The 26379-nt window shown below is 34.8% G+C and overlaps 2 protein-coding genes across 2 annotated transcripts in view; both read right to left on the bottom strand.

The window, feature by feature from the left end:
• The window catches only part of LOC111056062 (SCY1-like protein 2), a gene marked incomplete at its 5' end in the record, with an annotated part of 129230 nt that overhangs the window by 66691 nt on the left and 36160 nt on the right, over positions 1-26379 (bottom strand).
• Positions 19912-24386, bottom strand: LOC111056064 (RNA-binding protein cabeza). Its single transcript, XM_022343388.2, has 3 exons — positions 23938-24386; positions 23376-23416; positions 19912-20595 (listed from the first exon to the last, which is right to left on the bottom strand). Exons 1-3 carry the CDS (start codon positions 23963-23965, stop codon positions 20188-20190), a joined length of 477 nt encoding a protein of 158 aa, XP_022199080.2. The 5' UTR covers positions 23966-24386; the 3' UTR covers positions 19912-20187.

Below are 26379 nucleotides of genomic sequence, written 5' to 3'. Positions count from 1 at the left end.
ATATTATAATATTATCATATTATATACTATTACTTACAATCTATTATTAAATTTTAGATGGATTATTGTTGTATTTGTCAAGCTAGACTCTATTTGGTTTCTGTATTTATGTATTTATGAGTGTGAATAAATTTGAATTTGAAATTTGAATGTACTACTTTGTATAGTGATAGTATTTTCGACATCGTTGAGAGATGGAGTGGACATTACTGTCCTAACTTCACCATGTCATGAAATAAAAGAGTAATTCTATTCTATTACGTACTACACAATGTTACCACACGGTTACTCGAACGAACGCAAGAATATTATAATATAGCTATTATACTATCCTTGGAACGAACGTACTACAGTACTACGATCTGCCTCTATCTCTGCGAACAGTTAAATCTATCAAGAGATCTTTGAATACAAATATTATAAATAACTAGCCGTCAGGCTCGCTTCGCTCGCCATATCCGTCTAGCCAGGGGCTCCGCCCCCTGGACCCCCGACTGGATCGTCCAAGAATGAGATCAGCAGGCTCGCTCCGCTCGCCTGCATTTTTCATTTCAGAATTTTTATCATATGTTAAGACAATCCAGTCGGGGGTCCAGGGGGCGGAGCCCCCTGACTAGACGGATATGGCGAGCGAAGCGAGCCTGACGGCTAGTAATATAATATTCCCAGGAATAGCACTGATTGAAGTAGTATTGCCCAATCAATTTTTCCGCGACAAATGCATTTCAATCTTCAACTTTGTGCCAACCTAACATAAAGTCAACTCAACTTAATGCCAACCTGACAAAATTATTAATTTAGTTGCCAGTTTACAACTGTTTCGAAGAGGTACTCTATCTAGATCATAGTTCTATAGTAGCATGTGATATGGACATTTCAATTATAATTAAGAGATTGGGAGAAGAAGAATATACATGCTAAAAGACGAACTTCAAACCCTTAAAAACAACCCTTAGAGTTAAAATATTGCCAAAAGATTTCTTAGTGTGCCTCTAAAGGGCCAACTGAACATACCTACCAAATTTGAACGTTTTTGGTCCGGTAGATTTCTAGTTCTGCGAGTGAGTGAGTGAGTGAGTGAGTGAGTCAGTCAGTCAGTGAGTGAGTGAGTGCCATTTCGCTTTTATATATATAGATAAAGATAATTTGATTGGCATTCCTTTAGAAATTTGGAATGAATGTGAGGCCATTTTACTCAACCATGTTTTCAAAACTCAATCACAGAATACAAGCGGAGAATCTAGGTGAGAGTATTGTTGGAAGAATGGAAAAAAGAGCCACTTCTCTTCGGGAAAGAGATCTTCAAAGAGATCATCTTTATTTTTTTGAATACAAATAATTAGTTGGTTTCATACACTTAGCACTAAGTTCTTGCCTCTCAATTGTATCCCTCGTTCCTATTTAAAAATAAGGAGCAATTTACCGTTTAAATAGAGGAAGGAATTTCTGTTTCAAGTATGAAATCTGGTTCATTTGTTTATTTACTTTCCTCTCCAATTTACGTCTCCCTAACTGATTCACTTATTCTGCGTTTCAAGCGTTTCAACAAGAGAGCAACACTCCATAGAGTAACGAAATAGTTATTTGTGCAACTAGAGCGCAAAGTGGCAGTTTGCTGCACCGAAAGAAACGTTTACGCACGAGCCGTAGGCGAGGGCCGAATGGTTTCTTGAGTGCAGCAGAGGAGCTTTGCGCATGTATTTCACATTAAATTTCTCCTACAATTACCATTGAATATGAGAAGTGGCTGATTATGGGTAAAATGATGGCTGAAATCCATCATATGTTTGTCTGTATAATTTTGTTATTAATAACAACTTCAATTTATTTTAAACTTGATAATACAATTGAAAATAATCGATAATTTATTCAAATTAAAAATTAAATCAATCCAATCAATTTGAAAATTTGAATAATTATGAGTAAATCTTAATTTCTAAAATAAATTTCAACCAATCAATTTATGAATGAAAAAAATATTATTTGAAATAATGAATAATGAATAATATTCAAAATGTATTATTTAATGAGTTCTCATTTTTATTTATTTGAAAATCAGAACAAAATGTAGATAGAACAAATTCACATTCAAAATACACGCCAACAATGTCAACAGCTGATTGGGATGGCTGCAAGATAATATGCAAAGTATTAATAGTACGCAAAGTAATACTTTGCGCACTAGAGCGGAAAAGTGATTCTATGCGTTCTGTAATCAGTGCAGGAATGGTCACTTTTCAAGGTACCTGTAGGAAAACGATATTTTCTTACATCTTATATGATATTTTGTTCATCTCTGCCAACACACAAGAGAATGCCACCGATTGGCTAGTTCTCACCAACAGCTGATTTTCAGCCAATCGTGAGACATTCCAGGTGTCGTGTCAACGGGTGAAATTCACTTCATCAAAATCTCAGTTGATCAAGAATATGCCCGAGTAGACAACTTCAGTACATAAAGTTTTCCATCCGTCAAGTTCCTGTTGCGTTTTGAACGGCCAGTAGACACAGTATAATATATTTGATTATAAAATTATCAATAAAATTAATAAAATAATGTATACTATCATAAAATCAACATTTGATAGCAGAAACCTAACTCTTGAATCTATCATACACCAAGGGTGGGGTAGCTAGAAATACGTCTCCGGAAAACGTAGCTGTCCTATCGCTCAATGTTAGGTTAGGTTAGGTTAGGTTAGGTTAGGTTAGGTAAGGTTAGGTTAGGTTTACCTAACGCTACGCCGGTTTGAAATTATCAATGACTATTCCAAGTATGAATTTAATCAAAATGGTTGAGGCCGTTTTCGAGGAAAATCGCGAAAACCCTGTTTTTGACAACATTTTCGCCATTTTAGCCGCCATCTTAAATTGCATTTGATCGAAATTGTTCGTGTCGGATCCTTATATTGTAAGGACCTTAAGTTCCAAATTTCAAGTCATTCCGTTAATTGGGAGATGAGATATTGTGTACACAGACGCACATACACTCATACACACACACACACACACACACACACACACACACACACACACACACATACAGACCAATACCCAAAAACCACTTTTTTGGACTCAGGGGACCTTGAAACGTATAGAGATTTAGAAATTTGGATACCTTATTTTTTTCGGAAAGCAATACTTTCCTTACCTATGGTAATATGGCAAGGAAAGTAAAAACGTACTTTGGAAATAGGTTGAGAGATCGAAGCTCAGATGAGGAAACATAAAAGAGTTGTCTGTCATTGAGCCAACTAAATTCAATACTTCAACCAGATATTTGATCAACTCATGGAATAAATGTTTGTATGATATTACATACTCAATATTAGTAGACGATAAAAATATATATATATTATATAAACTCATGTTATTTCAATTATCCACTGCATACTGCTGTATATTACTGAAATTTGATAACCCTGATCTACTTTCAGCCTACTTCATTTTATTAATCAATTATTTGATCTTATCTACCTATATAATTATTTTACTTTATCAATTTTCTGTTTTTTTTTCTCTTCAATATTCATATTGATTAAAACTTTTACAACATTTCCATTAATAAATAAATCCTTAGTTTAAATAACGAAATTAACGTTTTGGTAGAGAGTTAGTGGGGAGGATATTTTTAATATTCTTCCCAAAGAATGGACATTGATATGTCCAAAGCTCCGCCAATTTATGTAGATGCATAACAATATGATTATTATCTATAGTTATTATATTACAAATGCTTTTTCATATCATATACTGTTCAATAGTTATTTTCTTAGTCTATATTATGTAAATTCATCTATAACTTTGCTGTATTGTAAGCTATTGTATATAAGTGTATAAGCCAGTATATATTGTAATCTACATAAATAAAGTACTCAATCAATCAATCAATCAATCAATCAAACCTCAACTCCTGCTCACGGACAAGTGCTTCATGAAGCACTTTGTGAGCAGTTATTGTTCACATTATATTATTATTATAATATTATCATATTATATACTATTACTTACAATCTATTATTAAATTTTAGATGGATTATTGTTGTATTGTCAAGCTAGACTCTATTGGTTTCTGTATTTATGTATTTATGAGTGTGAATAAATTTGAATTTGAAATTTGAATGTACTACTTTGTATAGTGATAGTATTTTCGACATCGTTGAGAGATGGAGTGGACATTACTGTCCTAACTTCACCATGTCATGAAATAAAAGAGTAATTCTATTCTATTACGTACTACACAATGTTACCACACGGTTACTCGAACGAACGCAAGAATATGTATAATATAGATATTATACTATCCTTGGAACGAACGTACTACAGTACTACGATCTGCCTCTATCTCTGCGAACAGTTAAATCTATCAAGAGATCTTTGAATACAAATATTATAAATAACTAGCCGTCAGGCTCGCTTCGCTCGCCATATCCGTCTAGCCAGGGGGCTCCGCCCCCTGGACCCCCGACTGGATCGTCCAAGAATGAGATCAGCAGGCTCGCTCCGCTCGCCTGCATTTTTCATTTCAGCATTTTTATCATATGTTAGGACAATCCAGTCGGGGGTCCAGGGGGCGGAGCCCCCTGACTAGACGTATATGGCGAGCGAAGCGAGACTGACGGCTAGTAATATAATATTCCCAGGAATAGCACTGATTGAAGTAGTATTGCCCAATCAATTTTTCCGCGACAAATGCATTTCAATCTTCAACTTTGTGCCAACCTAACATAAAGTCAACTCAACTTAATGCCAACCTGACAAAATTATTAATTTAGTTGCCAGTTAACAACTGTTTCGAAGAGGTACTCTATCTAGATCATAGTTCTATAGTAACATGTGATATGGACATTTCAATTATAATTAAGAGATTGGGAGAAGAAGAATATACATGCTAAAAGACGAACTTCAAACCCTTAAAAACAACCCTTAGAGTTAAAATATTGCCAAAAGATTTCTTAGTGTGCCTCTAAAGGGCCAACTGAACATACCTACCAAATTTGAACGTTTTTGGTCCGGTAGATTTCTAGTTCTGCGAGTGAGTGAGTGAGTGAGTGAGTGAGTCAGTCAGTCAGTGAGTGAGTGAGTGCCATTTCGCTTTTATATATATAGATAAAGATAATTTGATTGGCATTCCTTTAGAAATTTGGAATGAATGTGAGGCCATTTTACTCAACCATGTTTTCAACACCCAATCACAGAATACAAGCGGAGAATTTAGGTGAGAGTATTGTTGGAAGAATGGAAAAAAGAGCCACTTCTCTTCGGGAAAGAGATCTTCAAAGAGATCATCTTTATTTTTTTGAATACAAATAATTAGTTGGTTTCATACACTTAGCACTAAGTTCTTGCCTCTCAATTGTATCCCTCGTTCCTATTTAAAAATAAGGAGCAATTTACCGTTTAAATAGAGGAAGGAATTTCTGTTTCAAGTATGAAATCTGGTTCATTTGTTTATTTACTTTCCTCTCCAATTTACGTCTCCCTAACTGATTCACTTATTCTGCGTTTCAAGCGTTACAAGCGTTTCAACAAGCCAACTCCATAGAGTAACGGAATAGTTATTTGTGCAACTAGTGCGCAAAGTGGCAGTTTGCTGCACCGAAAGAAACGTTTACGCACGAGCCGTAGGCGAGGGGCCGAATGGTTTCTTGAGTGCAGCAGAGGAGCTTTGCGCATGTATTTCACATTAAATTTCTCTACAATTACCATTGAATATGAGAAGTGGCTGATTATGGGTAAAATGATGGCTGAAATCCATCATAGTTTGTCTGTATAATTTTGTTATTAATAACAACTTCAATTTATTTTAAACTTGATAATACAATTGAAAATAATCGATAATTTATTCAAATTAAAATTAAATCAATCCAATCAATTTGAAAATTTGAATAATTATGAGTAAATCTTAATTTCTAAAATAAATTTCAACCAATCATTTATGAATGAAAAAAATATTATTGAAATAATGAATAATGAATAATATTCAAAATGTATTATTTAATGAGTTCTCATTTTATTTATTTGAAAATCAGAACAAAATGTAGATAGAACAAATTCACATTCAAAATACACGCCAACAATGTCAACAGCTGATTGGGATGGCTGCAAGATAATATGCAAAGTATTAATAGTACGCAAAGTAATACTTTGCGCACTAGAGCGGAAAAGTGATTCTATGCGTTCTGTAATCAGTGCAGGAATGGTCACTTTTCAAGGTACCTGTAGGAAAACGATATTTTCTTACATCTTATATGATATTTTGTTCATCTCTGCCAACACACAAGAGAATGCCACCGATTGGCTAGTTCTCACGAACAACTGATTTTCAGCCAATCATGTGACATTCTGGGTGTCGTGTCAATGGGTGAAATTCACTTCATCAAGAATATGCCTGAGTAGGTAACTTCAGTACATAAAGTTTTCCATCCGTCAAGTTCCTGTTGCGTTTTGAAAGGCCAGTAGACACAGTATAATATATTTGATTATAAAATTATCAATAAAATTAATAAAATAATGTATACTATCATAAAATCAACATTTGATAGCAGAAACCTAACTCTTGAATCTATCATACACCAAGGGTGGGGTAGCTAGAAATACGTCTCCGGAAAACGTAGCTGTCCTATCGCTCAATGTTAGGTTAGGTTAGGTTAGGTTAGGTTAGGTTAGGTAAGGTTAGGTTAGGTTTACCTAACGCTACGCCGGTTTGAAATTATCAATGACTATTCCAAGTATGAATTTAATCAAAATGGTTGAGGCCGTTTTCGAGAAAATCGCGAAAAACCCTGTTTTTGACAACATTTTCGCCATTTTAGCCGTCATCTTAAATTGCATTTGATCGAAATTGTTCGTGTCGGATCCTTATATTGTAAGGACCTTAAGTTCCAAATTTCAAGTCATTCCGTTAATTGGGAGATGAGATATTGTGTACACAGACGCACATACACTCATAAACACACACACACACACACACACACACACACACACACACACACATACAGACCAATACCCAAAAACCACTTTTTTGGACTCAGGGGACCTTGAAACGTATAGAGATTTAGAAATTTGGATACCTTATTTTTTTCGGAAAGCAATACTTTCCTTACCTATGGTAATATGGCAAGGAAAGTAAAAACGTACTTTGGAAATAGGTTGAGAGATCGAAGCTCAGATGAGGAAACATAAAAGAGTTGTCTGTCATTGAGCCAACTAAATTCAATACTTCAACCAGATATTTGATCAACTCATGGAATAAATGTTTGTATGATATTACATACTCAATATTAGTAGACGATAAAAATATATACATATTTTCACGCGAGAACTGGAGTCTGCCATTTTTGATAGTCGGCCAGCTGATAATTGTTACAACTTTTGCCGATAGATAGCGCAATCGGCAGTGTCAACCAGACGACCAGTTTTGGGTTTTAGATTTCAGGTTATGTTGTTAAAACAACATAGACACCAATAACATGAATTATAAAAATTATTTGATTAGCAGATTCTGTAAATGTAGGTGGAGGAAAAATTTTGTGTACATCACGAGTGAAAAATGTTTTTTTCTCCCTCAAGAAGATTTTTGCCCTCGGCTTCGCCCCGGGCTTCAAACTTTTCCCCTCAGGGAGAAAAAGTGGCACTTTTCACTCTAAATATACAAATAAATAAATTTCTCTCTATGCTATACTCCACTGGTTCTGGAAACTCCACTGCATTTTGTTTTGAATAAATTTTGTTCAAATAATAATTTAAACAGAATAACAACCATACTTAATACTTGATTCCATACTTAGTACTTTAATTCATTTATGTAATTTATTAATGTAAGTTGTTTTACTAGTGTAACTTATTTGAGAGAAGGAATAGAAGTCAAATCAAACACAATACGAACACATCGAATTTCTATTTATCACTCAAACAAAATGAAATTTTTTGAAGTTCACCAAGAATCATATTACAATATTGTCTAGAATATCATTAAAGATTGGTAAGAATTTTATCTTTATTTTTTCTCCCTCATAAACTAATTCCACTTCTTCAAAATTCTGACCAAATTGTCTTCCTCTTACTCCTTCTTCTTTTTCTCTATTTTCTTACTAATCTTCTTATTATGCTTTTTACTTTCATCATTATCCTCATAATCATAGTAACTATAATCTGTGTAGTCACCGTACCCACCACAATCTACATACTCATCAATTTCCCCTCCTACTACTCCTCCTCCTCCACCTCCACCATCTCCTTTTCCCCCTCCTGTTTCTCCTTTTCCACCACTCTCTCCACCCCCTTTTCCGCCACTCACTCCACCTCCTCCTTTTCCACCAGTTTCTCCACCTCCTTTTCCACCAGTTCCTCCTCCTCCTATCCCACCGCTTTCCCCTCCTCCTTTTCCACCACTTTCTCCCCCTCCTGTTACTCCTTTTCCGCCACTTACTCCCCCTTCTGTTCCTCCTTTTCCACCACTTTCTCCTTTTCCACCAGTTTCTCCTCCTCCTGTTGCTCCTTTCCCTTCACTTTCTCCCCCACCTTTTCCACCACTTACTCCCCCTCCTTTTCCACCAGTTTCACCTCCTCCTTTCCCACCACTTTCACCTCCTCCTTTTCCACCACCTTGTCCTCCTCCTCCTTCTCCACCACCTCCTCCTCCTCCACCACCTCCTCCTCCTCCTCCACCGCCACCTCCTCCTCCTCCACCACCTCCTCCGCCGCCTCCTCCTCCGCCACCACCTCCTCCTCCCCCTCCCCCGCCACCTTTTCCGTCTCCACCAGTATCTCCTCCTTTATCAAATATTTTCTTTCTTGTTCCACAATTAACTCTATTGGGATAATCGCATGCCAGTTTTTTTCCGTCGAACATCAAGGGTGGGTCACATGTTCTGTTATAAGCGACGCCATCTATACATTCGATGTAGCGATTGCAGTATTCTCTGTCCAATATGATTCCCCTGCCTATCAAAGGGCATTTATCTTGTCTAGGTTTTGGTCTGCACCGTCCTACCAGAGATGTATTTCTACCAGCCAGCTAAGAAGAAACATAATTGAACAAAGAGTTAATACAGATGGAAACTACTCAGATATTGCAATTATTCAAATGCTAATTAATTAGTTATTATTATCAACGAAAATCCAAATTAAATGCTGTAATTCACCCCGAAGACTTCTGCTACTGCAAATATTGACAACAGGGTAAACAGCTAGATGGAAATTCATAACTGACAAATAATTTTTGAATAGTAGCGCTCATCGAATTTCCATCCAGCTGTTTACCCCGTTGTCAATATTTGCAGCAGCAGAAGTCTTCGGGGTGAATTACAGCATTTAATTTGGATTTTCGATTTTTCCTTCCTTTTTCCTTTTTCCTTTTTCCTTCGTCCTGGTACCCCCAGAAGAAGGGAGTTTATTATAGAAAATATAACAAACAAAAATGAAAAATACACTTATAAAAAGAAATCTTACAAACAAAACAAATGAAGAATAATAAAAAAAAGCAAGAATGACAAAAGATAAGAAGATTCCCTTTCAGTGGAAAATCACAAATATTATAAACCAGACGAAATATAAATTCTCCAAAACCTTCTAAAGAAGGTTTGAATGGAGGAGTCAAGTTTTACATCATATTAAAAAAAACCCATAGAAATAGTACATTGATATAATCAATCAGTGATCCCGAAATAAATAATTTTCAATTCAAATCATATCAAAAGAAAAATAGTTGTCAATCTTGAGTAGAAAAAAAAAATTAATTGATAATAATTCATTTAATTGTATTGTGTAGCAATATGTAGCAATATGTAAATATGTAGTTTGATAATAATAATAATAATGAGAAGTTGATAGATGTTTACTAAAATCAAATGAGAATACCATACAGTTAAATAATCATTCAATTTGAATACTAATAAAAATACAAATGTAGAGCTATTCATCCAGTTTGTTGAGATTGTGTTAGGATATCACTTACATACTCAACTAGTTACGGCTATATTTTCAACTTAGGCTCAACTCACACTCACGCGACTCAGGTCGAGAAGAGACTCGACTCTAGTCGAGAGCTTGTGTTTCCAAATGGTGAGATTCAGACCAGTCGATTCTAGTCTCCGCGACGTCACCATGCTCTCGACTAGAGTCGAGTCTCTTCTCGACCTGAGACGCGTAAGTGTGAGTTGAGCCTTACTGCTATATTTTGAACAGAAATTATTCATGGAATGGATTCAATCTTTCAAAAATATCATCAATTGGGTATCACTCAGGTTGAGTGAATTTTGGATCTCATAATATCAGGATGTATATAAAATGGAGATTCCCTGTATACGGGGATAAAGATTCCTGTATTCTATGTACGAATTGAGATTTCCTATATAAGGGAACATGAAGAGAAGAAATCATGATTGTGTTGCTACAGTTATCCTGTAAGAATCATTGACAAGTGATACAAGTCCCCAAAATGATTTTTTTGAAAATTTTAAATAATTGAATGAAAAAGACTAAGAAATTGTCAAAAACCACTGATTTATTGATAATTAGAAAGACCGGTTTCGGTTATTACACCATTGTCAATCTCTGATAAACTGAATGTCTGATAAAAAGACCGAAACCGGTCTTTCTAATTATCAATAAATCAGTGGTTTTTGACAATTTCTTAGTCTTTTTCATTCAATATGAATAATTACCACAATATCAACTTCTCAACTACACAAAAAAAAAGAATTTCAAATAAATTGTAATCTATTCATAATATTCATTTATATTAGGATGTATGTAAATGAAGATTCCCTATATACGGGAATAAAGATTCCTGTATTCTCTGTACAAAGATTTCCTATATAAGGGAATATGGAAAAATCATGATTGTGTTTCTACAATATCCTGTAAGAATCTATTCATCATTAACAAGTGATACAAGTTCCTATGATGATAAATAAATTGGAAGTTATTCAATTTATAATTCAAATAAATTTAAATCTATTATTGCTGTATTGCACAATTTTAATTCTATCATTATTTGTAAACAATTCCTCTACGAAAATCATTATTTTGGTTGAAGAATCGATTAAGACAAAAATCTCCATTCATACTCACAACTGAATCATTCTTGGCATTAAACGTGGATATGGCTGACTCTTTATCCCCTTCATTTGCGTATCCTCCATTAAAAATTGCTGCTGCCAGAATAACTAAAAATGGAAATAAATCAACTTAAAAGAAGAAATTGAAAGAAAACATATATCCTATGCCCAATGATACCCCAAGCTCAGTACCCACACCTGCGAAAAAAGTTACCAGTCATGATGATTGGATGTTTAGACGACCCCCCAAAAAAAAGGTTCTAGCCTCTCCCTGTTTGGTTATCCCTGTGTAGAGAATCCAGTGATTGTAAATGATAGAAATGATTGACATGAAAAATCATCATTTGATAGAAAATTAAATACATCGAAATAAATGCTGCAGAAAATTATTGAGTAAGCTTGAATGATAATGACTGAAAATCATTGTAGTTTTAGGACAAATCCAATTAATCTACAAAATTGTACAATAATATCCAACCATTCTGGAGCTTGGAGACTGAGATTCCTTTACTCAATTGAGAAACCGCATGCTATTACTTTTAAACTTAGATAATAATTATTATCTGGAAATTATCAGTTTCAGGACTTATCCAAATTTTTGACACACCTTACTAAAACAACAATAATATCCAACCATTGTGGCAGCTTGAGAATAAACTCCAAGATCCTGGACAATTTTTCTTGGAACTCAAACAACTAGTATCATGTCAGATTTATAGAATTCTGTGATTAAAAAAATTTACTCTTACCTAAGAAAATAAAACTGAGAGTAGACATCGCAATTAATGAGCTTAGAATTCAGTCAATCAGATGAATACAAAGAATAAACTCCGTCAAGAAGCAATACTAGTCTCAAAAATTATCACATTGCTCAAGCCAGAAGAAAAGAATCGACTTTCATTGTTGAAGAATTGATTATTAAATGAAGATTGAAAAAAGGTTGAACCGAATCGATGTGCTTGTTATCAACCAATAAAATCAAATCGAATAAAACTTGAATAATACATAATTTTATCTTTGGTACAACCTCAATAAAATTGGATATGGATGTAAATATGTAATTTGTAATGAATTGGATACGGTGCGGACGAAGAATACTACTATCGACGGTGGCAAGAAAAGACGAAGACGAAGAAGAAGAAGGAGAAGAAGAAGAAGAAGAAGAAGAAGAAGAAGAAGAAGAAAGAAGAGAAGAAGAAAACGGAATATGGTCTAGAAACTAAATAAGTAATAGGAGCGAAATGACACTCACTCATCAACAAAACTTCTTGATCTATAATATTCTGATAAATCAATCTTCTTCTTCTTTTGGTTCCTATCCTTTCCGGATGTTGGCAACCATTCTGGCTATGATGACCCTGTTGACTGCCGCCCTGAACAGCTGTGCTGTGCTCATTCCATACCATGTCCTCAGGTTCCTAAGCCACGATATTCTCCTTCTTCCAGGACCTCTTTATAAATCAATAATGTTCAAATTTTGGAGGTTCGTTCGTTCGTGCGTGTCAGTTGATAGATAGTTGAATGCCTGAATTAATATAAAATCCCATTGTTTTAGCAGTTATTTGGGAGGTAACACAACAAATTCTGTTTTGGGAGCTCTCCATGATTGTGCCAAAGATACACCCATGATTGTCGTTTTTTGCCATCTCAGAATTTTCGAGAATTCGGGCCAATGTTGAAAATATTGAAATTTGGTACACAGCTTGAGATGAGAAATGCTGAGTTCAGTTTTCATCAAGATTAAGCGTAGGATACTCCCAAGATCGGTGTTTCCCTTTATAGTATTTTTTTCGTTTTCTTAGCGTTCACGAGAACTGATGAATGGAAATTCTTCGAATTTTGTACTAAGGTTTGATAAGGTTGCAAACCGGTTCATTCAAGGTTCAGTAATGCTGTCATACGATTATTACTGTATTACGTCAGCAATCTGCTAATTCCCGTTTTTCCTTCTAAAAGCGTTTCTCAACATCTTTCAACTAAGATAGGCCTATAATATTTATTATATCAAAGTCAAAAACCTCTTCATATTATGATAAAGATATTTTACTCGACCGAAACAAAAAAAAATTATTATTTAACGAAAATCCTAAATAAATGCTGTTAATCACCCCGTAGACCTCTGCTACTGCAGACATTGACAACAGGGTTAACAGCTAGATGGAAATTCGATGAGAACTACTATCCAAAAATCAGTTGCCAGCCCGGGAATCGAACCCGGTACCTCCCAATAAAGGGATGTTATTCCATCTGTAAAAAAAAATTCTCGACCTCAAGATCTTCAAATTTGAGAAATTTCAAATTAACGATTGAAGTGAGCCTGACAACCCTTTCTACCGAATATTTCAGCGAAACAAATAGGCTCAAATCAGAGGTTATGCCAGTGTAGATTATTTATATATGAGGGTTTATGTTCAGAATATGAGAGCGAGTGAAGCGACCCTGCAGGTTTCAGGATTGCTGATAGTGCTTGGGTTAGATGGGTAAGGTGTGACTTATGACAGTACCTAGCGCCTCCTATTTTATGAATATATAATACTAGCCGTCAGGCTCGCTTCGCTCGCCATATCCGTCTAGCAAGGGGGCTCCGCCCCCTGGACCCCCGACTGGATCGTCCAGGAGTGAGATCAGCATTTCAGCATTTCAGCATTTCATTTGAGCATTTTTATAATATGTTAGGACAATCCAGTCGGGGGTCCAGACTAAACGTCTGGCTAAACGGATATGGCGAGCGAAGCGAGCCTGACGGCTAGTAATATAATATTCCCAGGATTAAAGTAGCAGTTCTCAATCAATTTTTCCGCGATAAATGCATTTAAATCTTCAACTTTGTGCCAACCTAACAAAGTCAACTCAACTTAATGCCAACCTGACAAAATTATTAATTTAGTTGCCAGTTAACAACTGTTTCGAAGAGGTACTCTATCTAGATTATAGTTCTATAGTAACATATGATATGGAAATTTCAATTATAATAAATTAAGAGATTGGGAGAAGAAGAATATACATGCTCAAAGACGAACTTTAAACCCTTGAAAATAACCCTTAGAGTTAAAATATTGCCATATATTATATTGAGTTAAAGATTTCTTAGTGCACCTCTAAAGGGCCAACTGAACATACCTACCAAATTTGAACGTTCTTGGTCCGGTAGATTTTTAGTTATGCGAGTGAGTGAGTGAGTGAGTGAGTCAGTCAGTGAGTGCCATTTCGCTTTTATATATATAGATCATATCCATACTGAGGACGCACGACAGTATTGAATGCCCCAACATGGTTGACTCTCAGCTAATGAATTGAAATTCCCACACAAGGTGGGCTTAGCTTGCTTTGTTCATATCTGTGCTTAAATGCGCATTTTGTCCGTAAATGCAATTTATGTGCGTAAATACATTTGATTCATTAAAAAAGATGGGAAACGTAAGTGAACATGCCGGCTAGTTCATAATATTTCTCATAGTGAAATTCAACAGCGAAACGAATTTGAGGCTATAAGAAGATTCAGTCGAATCTATCTAATCATTCTATCAAATATGAATAGGTGTAACCCCTGCTCCGCAATGGATAACAATCAAAAAATTACATGAACAATCTACATTGAATTTGAAAATTCGTGAAAAGGTATTGATTCTAGCTGGGAAGGAACTGGAGACCAGTTTCAGAATCACGAACGCTATCAATGCAGTGGGTATAGTGACGATCGGATATGACTATATAATAGAGGACAAATAAGATTGATAATTTGTTTCAGTCATTAAAACTGGAATTAACTTATGAAATTAGTTTATCACTCACTAGCCGTCAGGCTCGCTTCGCTCGCCATATCCATATTCGGGGCGGAGCCCCCTGGACCCCCGTAAAAAATTAGATCAGCGGGCTCGCTTCGCTCGCCATATCAGGCGATTGAATATTCCCAGTAATAGCTCTGATTGAAGTAGCAGTGCCCAATCAATTTTTCCGCGATAAATGCATTTCAATCTTCAACTTGGTGCCAACCTAACAAAGTCAACTCAACTTGATGCCAACCTGACAAAATTATTAATTTAGTTACCAGTTTTAACAACTGTTTCGAAGAGGTACTCTCACTAGATTATATTTCTATATTAACATAATGGTGAAGTTTAGTGTAAACATAACCTATTTATGGACAATTTCTATCTAAATTTGGGAAAGGAACAGTTTTGGGCTTTAAGCCTGTTGTTCCTCCCCCAATCATTCATAGTTGACAATGATATTGTAACCTATGTATCAATGTATAAATAAATAAGTCATTTTTGGGTCAGTATTGGGTGAGGGAAAATAATTTCTATTGAAACTCATTTGAATCTGATACACATTTGAATCGGTTTTAGTACTTACTCACCGTCTGTGTCCATAATCACCATTATGCTATTATTCTATATATTTTCCTCTCAAAATTTAGCCACCCGAAGGGCTTTTGTCATTGCATTTGAGTAGGTCGTCATGAGAGCAATTTGTGTCAAGCAAATCGCATTCCAATATCATAAGTGAGTGTAGTTTTGTTCTAAGCCAGCATTTGTGGTCCTGAATGTAACCCCAGCCTAGCAGGTTTGATTTATATCTTGTGACTCCCGTTCGTAGTCGATTGAAAGACTACAATTTACAAGATTACAAAGATTACAAGATTACAAGATTACAAGATTACAAGATTACAAGATTACAAAGATTACAATTTGTGGCGGAGAGTTCTCTATTGTACAGGGGCGAGGCGTGACACACTGGCGCAGTCATCTCCAGGAAAAATTCAGTTGAAAGTTTGAATGAAAGCTGCGCCCCCTTCCCTACTTTATGGATAATGATTCATTTTGGACGATTATTTTTCGAGAAAGATGACATTTAGTATGAGATAAGCTTACTATTCAAAATCCTAGAGTTGAAGAGTCTAGAACTTGGCTAAATCTCAAGCTCGGAAACAGGCCCTCAAATTAATTTAAAAAATTGAAATGAAATTCTTTTTTCCTACAGTTACGTTGAAAAGTGGCCATTGCTGCACTGATTACAGAACGCAAAGAATCACTTTTCCGCTCTAGTGCGGGAAAAATTTTCTGCACTCCAGATTTGCAACATGGCAACACAAAATACTTAGTAGGTTATATGGAGCAACAGTGCAGCAAAATCAAAATGAAGTTGGTAACAGTGACTGCTGTGGCTGCTATAGTGAGCAGAGGTGCAACGAATCACAACGCGCTAATTATTATTCATTATATATTATAACCAAGGACAACGAGGACTTTAGGATTTTAGGATTAAGGTTTTTATCAATGATAAAATTACACAGAAAAACATTTGATGGATTTCAGGCAATTTTACCCATAATTACCCACTTTTCATATTCAATGGTAACTGTAGGAAAAACTTAATGTGAAATACGTGCGCAAAGTTCCTCTGCTGCACTCAAGAAACCACTCAAGTAAACGTTTCTTTCGGTGCAGCAAACTGTCACTTTGCGCACTAGTTGCACAAATAACTAATTCTTTATTGATTCATACAACAAGTACATCATCAAAAATGACAGTGAGAGAAATATAAGGTAACCTTGTGTTATTCCTCTCCCAAATTTAGATAAGGTTACACATAGTCCGAAATAGGTTGTCTTGTAGTTGTTCACTTCACTAAATTTTTAGTTCTTAATTATTTCACAAAGTAGATTTTTAAATTAAGATGCTCTAATACCAAACATAGAAGAAATATAATAATAATTATCAATAACAAATAGCAAACAAATTAGTTATCTTACGATTTGCAACACTGGCGCGGAACAGTGGAATCGCAGAAAATAGCGATGTCTTTGACCGTTCACTCCACCATCGTTTACGGGGAGAGGGAGAGTGATGATGTAGAAGAGTGGTGGTAACCAATGCTATAGTATATTTCGCACCTAGGGCCGAAAATGAGACTTTTCCGGCTCGAAATCGGTTTTCAAGTCCGAGGCCGTAGGCCGAGGACTAGAAAAGATTGAGAGCCGGAAAAACATTTTTGCCCGTGGTGCGAACGCTATTTTTCGCCACACAGAGAAATAAACAATATATATGAGAATAATTGTTTATTAAGCAGTTCCGAAAACAAAAGTGGAAGGTCATAGCTCTAGCTATTAGTATAGTTATTAGTATCTAGTTATTAAAGTATAGAAAACTGAAGAATACATAATACTTGGAAACCTCACAGAATCATATTGATTTTTCCAATACATCAATAAATTTTAGTTCTATTAGGATCCTCCTCAATTTGAATCAGGCAGCCTCTTGTTTTCCCAATTCCAAAAAAAATACCTAAAATACTCGTTTCACTGGGAATTCGTGTCTGATAGTAGCCTACATTATAACTGAAGAATAAAAATTATTACTCATTTTATTGTGATCTATTCATGTTTTTCTTATGAAATTCAATAAATTATAGGCCTACAGCATGAAGACTATGTCCAATTCATTTGTACTGGTGGCAAAATTTTACATTGGAAATAATTATTTGATAAAATCCAAGTTCAATAGTAATGAAAACAAATTCATTCAAAAAATAATATTGATAATAATACGTTTCGAGGGAAAAAATTGAGAACAAAAAAATGGGAAGCATCGGGGGATTTGAACCGAGGTACCATCGCTCCGTAAGCAAGCTTCTTACCGCTGCGCTACTTAGACGTTGGTAAATGGTAATCTTATAACCTGCTGATAAAAATACACACTTTGTGCTATGGAACTTCAATTAGCCTACGGTAGCATAGATGAATTTGAACATTAATATTCTGAAAAATCTAGAAGGAAAATAGAAATTTGGGCTTCCAGGTGCACGAGATTGATATTTTTAGAATCTATGTTCAAAATTTGGAGATCTAAATCATTCCCGTTTTTCCGGTATGCAATCCACAAGTTGACATGTTTTGATGCGAACAAACACAACCCCACTCTCTCTTATTATATAGAAGAAGAAGATATCTTACCTCTATTTCATTCATCCAAATAAAATGATAGTATATTACTGCAGAATACTTTATTCAATTCTAGAAGCATAAACTGATTCTGTTTCATAAACTATTTGTTAAAACGTTCAGCACCATGGATATTGCCCAAGTAGTTCCAAAACTATCCACCAGGTTTTGTGATAAACGCAGTACTATGAGGTTTGAAGTTAGATTCTATTATACTCTGAAAATTGAATTTGAGTAGTTTATAATATCTTATTTGTATTTCATTCATCCAAATGAAATGATAGTATCTTATTGCAAAATACTTTATTCAATTCTAGAAGCATAAACTGATTCTGTTTCAAAAACTATTTTGTAAACCCGTTCATATCAAATCAGAATCAGCTGTTATTCAAGGTCATTTTACAGCCCTAGGGCCGTAAAGTTTTACCGGCCTGGTCGGAAAACAATCACTTTCGGCCACCATATGACGCACGTAAACCAGCTCATTACATCCAAGTGTGGCGAAAAATAGCATTACTGGAATCACAAGTTCTTGAGAATCACATTGAACGGATGGAGCTGATGAGGCAGTAGTCTAGGTACTTTATTCAAGCTTGGCGCGCTTGCAAAAAAACGTTTCTCTTTTGGTTCTTCACCTTTTTTTGTATTTATTTGAAATTTAATAATATACACATTATATATCAATTTCTGTCCAGTCATCGGCGAATCCAGAGATGACCGGACGCCTCGCCTCTGCTATTGTACTTAATCGCTAAAGGTGCGTACAGATATACGCGCCGCGAACATGAGCAATTCACTTTTAATCAGTTGACTATATCTGTATTTCTACAGAAACGGTAAGATACATTTATATAAAAATCTTGGCATCAGCTGATTAAAAGTGAATTGCTCATGTTCGCGGCGCGTGAATCTGTACGCAACTTTAGATGTGAACAAAGTGATAAAATATCAATACTATGAACCTACTTACTTCCTAAATAGAGGAACTAATTTCCTTTCCAGGAAATCTGAAGGATTCAGCTCAGATTACCACTTTGATTACGTTCATTCACTTCCTTCAAGACAGAAAATTTCTGAATTTAATCAACTATACTTTAGTGGGATGACTTTGAACTACTGTATAAGCATTCCTTTCAATAAGAAAATACTCTCCAGTGAATCTCACTAAAAAACAAGAATAAAACAATTCTATAGAACTCCATTTCACTTTTTGTGTTGTTGAGAAGTTGATATTGTGGTTATTATTCATATTGAATGAAAAAGACTAAGAAATTGTCAAAAAACCACAGATTTATTGATACTTAGAAAGACTGGTTTCGGTTATTATACCATTGTCAATCTCTGATAAACTGAGAACTCCATTTACCGGCTGATCATTCATTCTCAAATGGAATTGAGGTGTCTATATAATGTTTCTGGAAATCCACTCTGCTTATTTTATCTTCTAATCGAAAAAATATGGTTATAACAGTATTATGTCTAGAGTATAGATAGTTAGATCATTCTCATATATAGAGATCAAAAATATACCTTTTCAACACCAATGAAATGGAATGTTAATGGTGAAAATATTGATTGAATAATCAAAATCAAAATTAAAACTCTGCCTCAAAAGATTGAGGCAGATTAAAATATTCAATTGAAACATCATAACCAATCAGTAGACTACTAATAAAGATCCGTAGGGACTTATGAGCCACGGACACGCGTATTCAACTTTTCATTAGCTGATGCAGTTCTTACAATATCTTTATCTTACTGTTTTTGTACTCATACAGATAAAAAATGATAGCATCAGCTAATGAGCAGTTAAATGCGCGTGTTCGTGGCGCATAAGTCTATACGCACCTTTCACTACACTAGTTTATTTGAAAGGGGAAAGTCAATGAGTAAAACACATCGTTTTGAACATTAAATTAATTTCATTCATCATACTGAAATCAAATTTGTAAAAGCTTCTCATGAATTAATGGTACAATATTGTCTAGAATATAATAAGTCGCTGCTAAGGTTTACTCACTCCTCTTTCCCCATCTTATCAACTAGTTCCACCTCATCTTCTTCTAGGTTTTTTCAACCTAGGTTTTGTATTCCTCTCACTTCTTTTCTGACTTCGTATCTACTTTTTAACTCTTTTTTGTGATGTTTTTTGTTTCATAATATTGTTCTAGTAGTTTTAGTCTAGTAGTAGTAGTAGTCATCTCCACCACAATCTAAGTGATCATGTCCTCCTCCACCTCCTCCGCCCCATCCTCCACCACCTCCTCCTCCACCACCTCCACCACCTCCTCCGCCTCCTCCTCCTCCTCCACCGCCTCCACCAGCTCCTCCATCATACCCTCTCTTTCTGGTGCCACAATTGACTCTCTCGGGATCATTGCAGATGAGTACTATGTCGTCGAACATTTTTGGGGGTTCACATGTTCTATTGTAGCCCACCCCGTTCACACATTTTATGTAGCGGTTGCAGTACTCTTTGTTGGCCATGTATCCTGTGTATAATGGGGGGCATTTGAGAGGATCGGAGGGTGGGGGACAACGTCCCCTCATTGGTCTATTCGATGGCATCCTTCCAGCGACTGCCAATGGCTGAGAAGAGAAATAATCAAACAAAAATGAAAAAAATTAAAGTTTTATGGTTAAACAAAGGTTTAACATTTTATTAATATTATTATTATTATTCAATTGCCGCTGGCCGAGAAGAGGAATAATCAAACAAAAATGAAAAGATTCATGGTTTAAATAGGTTCTAAATTCTATTTAGAGTTTGAAAAGGTTTGAAGGGGAATGTTATTGATCTGAAACATTGTAAAGTTGCGTTTACCTCAAATTTATTAACAAAATGGGGTAAAACCTATCTGGATGGGGGCATGAAACGGTCAAGAGAGAACAATACCCCTCCTTCAACGCTGGTTGAATGGGAAACAATAACTGTCAACCCATGTCAATGCTCAACCAATATCAAACAATAGATCTCCTAATGCCCCCATCCAGATAGGTTTAGCAGCATAAAATATATTTCCAAAACCTACTCTAAAAGCCACCACTCTGGTCTGCAACTTACAACTCGACATAATATGTATCGTTTAAAAAATATCAATTAGCACAAGGAAATTAGTTCTTTGATAATTATAATAGGCTCAAAATTGTGTTCCATAGCGATGGAATTCAACTATTTTTTTAAATTTAATGAGAATGACATGAAAATTCTGTTTTGAAACAATATGTACATCTCTGATAACCTGATACGAGTTATAAAATCGTTATACTAAAATAATTTATTGCGTGAAACACACCATTCAATTGCAGGGTTTTTGTTTTCTACCACACGACGAACATAATATCCTTTGATTAGCAATTCGATTGTACATCAATAAAAAACTGGTATATGCCTTCACGGTTTAGATCTTTGTCGCATCTTGATAAGCTCTGCAGGAACTCCATGTTACACCAAAAGCTACAGAGTATAGACTGTCTAATACTTTGATGGACCTGTACAGAACACGGAAATGGGAATCCCGTAGTAAAAGTCTAAGTGTGGAATAACGTCACTAAACTCAACAGGATGGGGGCATACGCTTCATTGCACAAGGCTCGAAAAATGTACTAAGTCTACCTGCCAAAGGGTCTCGCAGTTTTATTGTTCTAGCTTGACCGTCCCATGCCCCCATTGAGATAGGTTTTACCCACAAAATGTTTATTTCTCCGTCCTTATAGATTCTATCAGATTGAACACAACTTATCACACACATGATGTGCATATGTGTTTGTCAAGCTCCGTTTAATCTAATAGAATCTATAAGGACGGGAAATGAACATTTTTTTAATAACTTTAGTGTAAACGCAGCTTTAGATTGCAATATCAGAGAAATCATGGTAATGAAATATTCCAACATCGTCTTGGTATAAGTTTCTTCCCCATGAATTTTCAAAAGAACGAACGCCCCGAGCTTCAAAGGCTTGTCTGTGTGGGGTGATGCTCAAAAATATTCAAATTAACATTGATTAATAATAATTCTATGATATTTATCTATTTATTCATTTATGTATTTATTAATTGATTTATTTATTAATTTATTCATTTATACTTTGATAGATACAATATCATTCTCAACTATGACTGATTGGGAAAGGAAGAACAGGCTTAGCGCCCAAAACTGATCCTTTCCCAAATTTGGATAGAATTGTCCAGAAATAGGTTATGTTTATATTGTAATATAAATCACACAGATATTTAAAAATATGAGTTGATGCGACAGTGAATACCAAAATAAATTGAAAAATAAAATAGAGAAACTACTTATATGATTCAAATGAAAATACAGGTATGTTAACTGATGTACTACAGAATATCAGTTTCATTTTTGCTAGGATTTAGATTAGTTACACCAAATACATTTTAAAGAGATATAGACCCACAATGCCTATGCCTTCCCAATGATAGCTTTTACTTGAAATTGAAGGCCGCCATTGAGGTATTTTTGCACGAGATATTGTATCTATATATTTGAAGTATTACAGATTACAAAGGCATTGGTATGTAATAATCTTATAGGTTGCCCCCTCAATGGCCGATTTCAATTCCAAGTACGACACTAGCGCTGCATGTGAGTCTATGCATTTTTAAGGTCTTTGAGTTAGACTTACTTGAACGATTGCTTATTAAAAAATTTAAGATTTTTGGTCTTTGGTATAATAGGGATATTAATCAAGTTTGGAAACAATACAGAGAATTAATATTCTCCACTTAGGATATAGAGTCTGTGTGAGAAGAAGAGTCCTGTCTGAATCGACTTATCTCATATGTTTAAAGGGAATATTAATAGAAATTGACTATCAAGAGAAATAAAGAATTATAAAAAATATGGAGAAGGAGAAAAGAGGTTGAAGCCAACAGAATAATAGAGGAAGAAAAAGAAGATAATTATATTCTGCAACAAGTTATAATCCTAACTGGGGGTGAACCCAGGAAAATCTCTTCTTGGCATCATCATAAATATGCTTGAAAAACATAAAAAAAAACATTTTTGTGGAAAAAATAGATTTAACTTACTCAAGATTTACTTACCCAAATTTTCAAAACGAATTAAACAAATTGTCAAATAAGAGTATGTTTCTGAATTTCTGTAGCCCACTATTTACATTTTTCACCTATTATCTTTATTATTTAGAATTCGCGAACATCTCAGCCTGAACAGAAACTATCTCAGTAAGAATCTCATAATAATAATAATAAGAATCTCAGTCTGTGAGAATAATAGCCAATCTCAGTTTAAGACATATTACTGTATATAGAATAATGGACAGTGCGTTTAGAGGACTGATTGACTAAGAAAGAACTAGGAACCATTAAATGTGGATATGCTTACCTCTCCCACATACCCTTCACTTATTGTTGAGGCCAGAGCAACTAAAATGAAAAGAAATCAACATGAATGAATGAAATAAGAGGAAAACGATTGATGATTCAGATTTATTAAAAGTTTGATGATGGTAATCGATAGAATTAGAAGGGAGACGAACGAATGGTAGCAACATAGAAATTCTCCAGTGAATCGGAAATTTTAAAATTGAAATGAATAAATAAATAGTAAAATAATAATTAAAATGAATAATAAAAATTAAAATGAACCTTCATCGCATTATCACATTATTCAAGAAACTTCTAGAATAATTAATTAATACAATTTTTTACACGCAGATTTTCCTCTTGGATGAGTGACATATTATGCGGAAGGATAAATCAATAAATGCTTTATAAATATATGAGAAAACTGATGTGTTCCCATCTGAAACTACAATCATATCCGATAATTTCTGCTGCTTCCAACAAAATTAAAATAATTTGGAGAGTTACACTTGGATTTCAAAACAAACAGTTTTTTTCAATTTTATTTTTATAAATTCGGAATCGGAAAAATGGATTCTTACCTAGGATAGTCAAGCTCAGAGCAGACATTTTTACTGTCGAGGAAATGTATCGCAGGGTTCAGAAGGTAACAGGAATACAAGAATGATAACCCTTCAAGAAGCAAAACTGACTTCAAGAAATCATCGCTCAAGCTAAATGAACGAAATCGACTTGAGTCTTCCAAGAATGACTTATAGAATGAGCTATATTATTTATGTGCTGCTAATCAACCAGCTATTATAATTATCTATGATTTAATGTCCGATACACCTTTGTTGATTGGATATGGATATTAAAGTTATTATGTTTAACAATGAATTTGATAAGGACAGAGAAAGCAATCGATTGTTGAATACTCGTAAAAATTGAGTAGAAGGAGAAGAGGGAGTAGAAGGAGAAGAAGAAGGAGAAGAAGAAGAAGAAGAAGAAGAAGAAGAAAAAGGGATAATGAAGATAGAAAAGAAGAAGAACAAGAAGAGGAAGAAGCCGAATGAAGAGTTTTTACAACATTATTATAAATTTTTAGTGAATTTCAATCGCGGAACAAATTAGAAGTTATTGAAAGTTTCAATGCAGTAATATTCAAGTACTCAATTTTTCCATTTGTGAACGTAGATAAACATAAATTTGTGAATATAGTAAATAAATATGGAATAGAAAATTGAAATTCTGTCTGAAGTCTGAAATTGAATTGTAAAGTTCAATCTGAGTATCTGTTACCAATCTCTAACTTGGATTTGACATCCACACAATTTCGATTCCAATTCAAACTACAGTATTTATCAATTAAAGTTAATTTTTAAATAATTTTAATCTTTGATAATTTTTAAATTATCAGTATTAATCAATCAAAATTATCTCACAGAAATTACATTGACAGCAACTGGAACGGAATTTGTAGAGTAGCTCAGGGTTTTTGCGCTGGAAGAGTGAGAGTTTGAGTGAGTAGGATGATAATGAGAGATCAGTGAGCCTACAAACTTTGGTGAGTTCCGAACTGGCCTACACAAAAAATCAGTGATTAAAACAAAATTAAATAGGCTCAGGAAAAGTGGCAGAAATGTACGCAGGTTTCCTAGGGCGTAAGTTACAGTAAATCGGGCCCTTTCCACTAGTATACAGTAGAACGTATCAAGTGCACTCAAAATGAAACTTATTAATTTAGACCATTATTCGTTTGGAAATATAAAATAAATGCTATACTTTTAATTTCACCATACCAGAGAAAAATTATACTAACGTCTTAATCTTATACTATTAAATGATATTAAGTGTAATGACTATAATTTTGGTGTTTTAATCATTCTAAATTAAAAATTTTCAGCTCGCATATATTTTTGGACAGAAATTGACTTTCCACAGTAAGAACATAAACTATTTTTACGGACATGTTATTATATATCAAAATTTGGGAACAGAATAGTTTTGGGCTATGCCTTGTTGTTCTTTCCTGATCATATTCATATGATTTGGAATTGTATAAACAAACTAGCCGTCAGGCTCGCTTCGCTCGCCATATCCGTCTAGCAAGGGGGCTCCGCCCCCCTGGACCACCGACAGGATCGTCAAAGGATGAGATCAGCAGGCCTCTTCGCTCGCCTGCATTTTTCATTTGTAGGACGATCATATGTTAGGACGATCCAGTCGGGGGTCCAGACTAAACGGATATGGCGAGCGAAGCGAGCCTTATAGCTAGTAATATAATATTCCCAGGAATAGCTCTGATTGAAGTAGCAGTGCCCAATCAATTTTTCCGCGGTAAATGCATTTCAATCTTCAATTTGGTGCAGACCTAACAAAGTCAACTCAACCAGAGAAAACTCCTATAATTCTGTAATTACTCCTTGTAATTCTGTGACTCAACTTAATGCCAACCTGACAAAATTATTAATTTAGTTACCAGTCAACAACTGTTTCGAAGAGGTACTCTCTCTAGATTATAATTCTATATTAACATGAAATATGGTATGGACATTTCAATTATAATTTTAAGATATTGGAATAAGAAGAATATGCATGCTAAAAGACGAACTTTAAACCCTTAATAACCACCCTTAGAGTTAAAATATCGCCAAAAGATTTCTTTGTGCGCCTCTAAAGGGCCAACTGAACATACCTACCAAATTTGAACGTTTTTGGTCCGGTAGATTTTTAGTTCTGCGAGTGAGTGAGTCAGTCAGTGAGTGAGTGCCATTTCGCTTTTATATATAGATAAATAAATAAAATACTTATTGGTTATTCATCTTGTTTTCAGTGGAACTATTACTAGTTTATTCTTATAAAACTAAAGTGAAAAAACACTCACATTCTTTGGTGTGGCGACGCGTTTCGTGCTGGTGTTGCACATTCTCAAGCCAAAGAATGTGAGTGTTTTTTCACTTTAAAGTTTTATAAGAATAAACTAGTAATAAAATACTGTTGAATAATATTGTTTCATTCTATGACCATACTTTCAGCACTTA

Source organism: Nilaparvata lugens, chromosome 6, assembly GCF_014356525.2.
Source record: "Nilaparvata lugens isolate BPH chromosome 6, ASM1435652v1, whole genome shotgun sequence".
NCBI lineage: Eukaryota > Metazoa > Arthropoda > Insecta > Hemiptera > Delphacidae > Nilaparvata > Nilaparvata lugens.
The sequence above is the reverse complement of the archived record's forward strand: the minus strand, read 5'-3'. Positions and strand labels throughout refer to the sequence as shown.